At 39.1% G+C, this 5,030-nt stretch overlaps 1 protein-coding gene across 1 annotated transcript; it reads left to right on the top strand.

Moving 5' to 3' along the window:
• Positions 1-247: 247 nt before the first annotated feature.
• LOC137962147 (glyceraldehyde-3-phosphate dehydrogenase A, chloroplastic) lies at positions 248-3,579 on the top strand. The gene is made up of 5 exons (XM_068808877.1): positions 248-375; positions 476-589; positions 774-1,075; positions 1,470-1,714; positions 2,920-3,579. The coding sequence occupies exons 1-5, from the start codon at positions 334-336 to the stop codon at positions 3,420-3,422; spliced, it is 1,206 nt and encodes a 401-aa protein (XP_068664978.1). The 5' UTR covers positions 248-333; the 3' UTR covers positions 3,423-3,579.
• The last annotated feature ends 1,451 nt before the right edge of the window (positions 3,580-5,030 follow it).

Raw genomic sequence — 5,030 nt, 5'->3', positions numbered from 1 at the left:
CAAGTTTCATCCTCTTCTTCTGTGTCTCGCCGCCGTCAAACATTCGATATCTACTGCACTCCTTGGGCCCATTTGAGAAAGCCCAGAACTTCGTGTGATTGTGGCAATTGTACTTGTTTCTGGTGAGAAGCGTCGATGGATTGAGAACCATTCGTTCATCGAGAGGCTATCCATTATCTCATCCTTTGGTCTATCCTCTCTCCTCCTCTGCTTCTTCACTTAGAAAAACCGCTTCGTATCTGCCACTCCTTTACTCGATCCTCCTCTCCATCTTCTTCACTGCTTCTGCTCGCTTCAATCTCTATCCGTCTCTGTTGCTGCCAAGTGATTGCCATGGCATCGGCTACTCTTTCAGTAGCCAACGCCTCCCTCCAGGTACTCGCTAGCTGTACAGTTTCTTTTTTTCTGTAATCTGCTTGTATGGTTCTCTCAGTTCGGTCTAAATCTAACTCGGAAGTTGTGTCACTCTTTTCAGGCAAACGCGAAAGGATTTTCAGACTTCTCGGGTCTCCGGAACTCTGCTTCCCTCCCGTTTGCCAGGAAGTCTTCGGATGATCTTTTCTCCGTGATCGCCGTTCAGACATCAGCGGTGAGTGTCTCTCGTCCCAGTCCTCTCTATAGCTCAATGTGGTGTTGATAATGCTAAATGTTAAATGTCAAGAATCAGATCAAGTCTTCTGTCTGTCTGTTACAAAAATTTTCTACTAATTGCAGTGTTTTCAATTTGCTCCATTAGTTTAACAATTCACGTTGGCTTTGTGTTATGTTTGAAGATTGGAAGTGGCGGGAACAAGAGAGGAGTAGTGGAGGCAAAGATCAAGGTTGCGATAAACGGATTCGGGAGGATCGGAAGGAATTTCTTGAGGTGTTGGCACGGGAGGAAGGACTCCCCGCTCGATGTCATCGCCATTAACGACACCGGCGGTGTCAAGCAAGCTTCCCACCTCCTCAAGTACGATTCCACCCTCGGCATCTTCGAGGCCGACGTCAAACCCGCCGGAGACAATGGCATCTCGGTTGACGGCAAGGTCATCAAGGTCGTTTCCAACAGGAACCCCGTCGACCTCCCCTGGAAGTAAGCCCCATCACAACCTAACTTCATCCCTCATCTACCAAACCGCTAACTATTACCAGCTGGTAATCGGTAACTGTTAACTAACTAGTTGGTATTTACAGTCTTAAGACTTCATCTGGTCTTTTGCCCAATTGAAGAAATGCACTTCTTTTACGATATAATTGAAAAGCTTTTTATTTTCTTTTTAGCTTTTTGTAGCATTCAATAAAATTTAAGAAAGACAGAAGTAGAACACAGTAAGAAAAAAAGAGCTGCTTTTCAGAAGGAAACAAGTAATTTACTGATAAGCATTGCTGCTGCTAATTAAGCATGATGTGAGACCTTTGCAAATCTTATCGCCCCTACAATGTGCGTGCCTGTGAAATTAAGTCTTATCGCTTGTGTTGTGAGTCAGGGAACTGGGCATCGATCTGGTGATCGAGGGTACGGGAGTGTTCGTGGATAGAGAAGGAGCAGGCAAGCACATCCAGGCCGGGGCAAAAAAAGTTCTGATCACCGCCCCAGGGAAAGGTGACATCCCAACCTACGTCGTCGGAGTCAATGCCGACGCTTACGACCCCTCCGAGCCCATCATCAGCAATGCGTCTTGCACCACAAACTGTCTTGCCCCCTTCGTCAAGGTTCTCGACCAGAAATTCGGTATTTTCCCTCTCTTCTGCCCTCTCTCTCTTTCGTTTTTCCAAACATAGCTGGCATAAAATTTTCTTCACCATGTCTCCATTAACCAAAGATTTAATGCTCACGAATAAAACAAGGACCGCTCCAGCGATTGAACAAATTTTATTACCATTTTATCTTTCTTAACTGTTTAAACAAATTAACAATGATTGCGGGTCATACTTTTAGAGATTTTCTGGAATAAATACGTCATAATTTTGAAATTATTTAACCTCATATATATTGACAAAATAAAGCCCTAGCAATATATTGACAAAATAAAAATATATATTTTATTTTAATATTTGTTGACAGAGATTATGTTCCCATTGAGCATCATCATGTCTTAAAATCATTCCTTGGTTAATAAACATTTACAATTGAGAGAAATGTGAAATTGGATCCAAGGTTCATCCCAAAATGGTTAGCCTAACTTAGGAATCATTAATCCATGTGGGGTTATTCCTTAATACTCCACCTCACATGTATGTCCTCTTTTTTGGCTCTACATGTGGATAATTAAGGTGGAGGGCTACAAATAAATACCTACTTTGATACTATGTGAAGTGGTGTCCAAAGAGCTTACACACTAGGGTGTTGGAATATGTTGGTGATCTGTGATATAACCTGGTCTTCCGCACTTTAAACGGTTAACCTGTTAGGTGTGGATGGTTTGGTACTCTGCATTTGGCACATTATCCCGCGTTCGGATCCTGGGTTGTATTGGTTAGGTGCTTATATGGTATCAGAGCAGGTTTCGCCCATCCTGCCTTCAAATCTCCGCGTGTTCGCATGTTTAGTGCGGGGACTTTGCATTTGCATTTAAGACTTGACTTTTCACACCTTAATCGACTAGTCTTTTCGAATTATATTGGTTAGGTGCTTACATAGGAAGTGTTGAAAAATAGTCCTATATGGATTAGTAACTATAAAGATCTTGAGTTTATTAGTTGAAGATATGTTTACTAAATTAGCTAGTCATTTTAGGATGGGTATTGGACCCAACTTCACATGGTATCAGAGAGAGAGAGAGCAAGTACTCATATATAGGACTCCACCCAATTTATCCATTTGTAAAATTATAAAACATGCAACTTATCCTCTTGTAAAACGACAAAAGAGGCATGTAGAATTTTTTATATTTTTGGGTAAATATAGTTTTAACCGTGAATGCAACTATGTGACAGGCATCATCAAGGGCACCATGACCACCACTCACTCCTACACCGGCGACCAACGGCTTCTGGATGCTAGCCACCGTGACCTTCGACGTGCAAGGGCAGCTGCCCTCAACATCGTTCCCACCTCCACCGGTGCAGCCAAGGCCGTCGCACTTGTCCTCCCATCCCTCAAGGGAAAACTCAACGGCATTGCCCTCCGTGTCCCCACCCCCAATGTCTCTGTCGTCGATCTCGTCGTCCAAGTCACTAAGAAAACCTTCGCCGAGGAGGTGAACGCGGCGTTCCGCGAGAGCGCGGAGAAGGAGCTCGAGGGCATCCTCTCCGTTTGTGATGAACCCCTCGTCTCTGTCGACTTCAGGTGCTCAGATGTGTCATCGACTGTGGACGCTTCACTAACCATGGTGATGGGAGATGACATGGTTAAAGTGATCGCCTGGTACGACAATGAATGGGGTTACTCGCAGCGAGTCGTGGATTTGGCTGACATTGTTGCCAACAACTGGAAGTGAACGGGATTAGTTGCAGGCCAGTCTTAATTTTTGTTTATTCTCTTCTTCAGTCTATCTTTTGCTGCCATTTTCTTATTTCGCTTTATCTTTTTAATTTTGTCAAAATTGTACTGAGAATCTAAGTTCTAAACCTTTTTTGCCCTCTGCTTATTATGTATCATCCTGTCAAAGGTACTCTATGGCCGAATCAGTTTTATTGTTCAAAAAGAAATCCATGTCCGCTATTCTTTTCAAGAACTGCAAACATCTACCAAAGATGCCGCATAAAATTATTCCACGGAACAAACAAAAAGATTAACGGACGAAACTTGGAATGATAAACAATCAAAGGACTAGAGGAGATGATTCTTGAATAAAAGGATAAGTTGGCTTAACTCGAGACGAAACTTGGAATCAGTTTTATTGTTCAGAAAGAAATCCGTGTCCGCTATTCTTTTCGAGAACTGCAAACATCTACCAAAGATGTCGCATAAAATTATTCCACGGAACAAACAAAAAGATTAACGGACGAAACTTGGAATTATAAACAATCAAAGGACTAGAGGAGATATTCTTGAATAAAAGGATAAGTTGGCTTAACTCGAGACGCTTATATTTTCAAAATGATGTTCGTGTGTTCTTTCATGAGAAACATGAAGACTTTCAATACAGGGACGAGGTCGGGTAAAAGAGGGAACCTGAGCAAAAAGCCAAGGTTTGGAGGTTTTCCCTCACCGCTCGAGACAGGGACGAGGTTGAGAGGAAAACTGCACGGGTTTCGATTGTGGATAGGTTGCTCGAACCCAATCCAATTCGAAACTAACTTAAACCTGACCCAAATGCCCTACATACATTTGTTCAAAATTGAAATAATATGCTTTTAAAAAAAGAGAAAATTCCCTTATTTATTGGAAAATTATTGATTAGTCTTTTTTATTTTGTAACATTCATTTTATGCTTTATAGTAAGTTTTATATAAGGATCAATGAAAAGGATTGAGCGTAAAGGGGAGCACAACAAGGAGCAAGTTCATTATAAGAGATTTAACTACTCTTAGTGAAATTTCTCTTCAAGAAAAGTCTGTCTTTTCCTCTAGAAAAGTATTCTCAAAAATAGCCAGACTATACAAGTAATTATGGGTGAAAATAAATTTTCACAGATAATAATTAAGCGTTTGTCAGATAAATTAATTTTCAAGATTTTTTTCATTAATTTTAAAAAATAATTCTCATTTAATTAATCTTGTCAAGAATTATTTCATCGAGATATTTTTTAAAATAATTCTTAAATTTTTTTAGCAAGAATTATTTCAAAAAATTAAATTAAAAAGTAAAAATGAAATTAATTAACTATTTTTTTGAATAACTAGAAATAATTTCATGAATAATTATTTCTAATTAATATTTAAAATTAAATACTTAGAAATTATTTCACATAGAATTTTTTAATTTATATTTTTATGATTTTTTATTTTCTACTAGCCATTTAAAATATTCAATACAATAAATAAAAAATTAGACAGAAATGAAAGAATCATATTTATTCTATTGAATATATATATATAATCCATGTAAAAAAATATATACAAAAAATGTATAAAAATAGATATCCAAAAATAATATCAAAAGT

This window comes from Aristolochia californica, unplaced genomic scaffold (genome assembly GCF_029961685.1).
Source record: "Aristolochia californica isolate CCGP_79_NKW_82.1479 unplaced genomic scaffold, dmAriCali1.0.hap1 SCAF_4, whole genome shotgun sequence".
NCBI classification, from domain to species: domain Eukaryota; kingdom Viridiplantae; phylum Streptophyta; class Magnoliopsida; order Piperales; family Aristolochiaceae; genus Aristolochia; species Aristolochia californica.
This window is presented reverse-complemented; position numbering and strand designations above follow the sequence as displayed.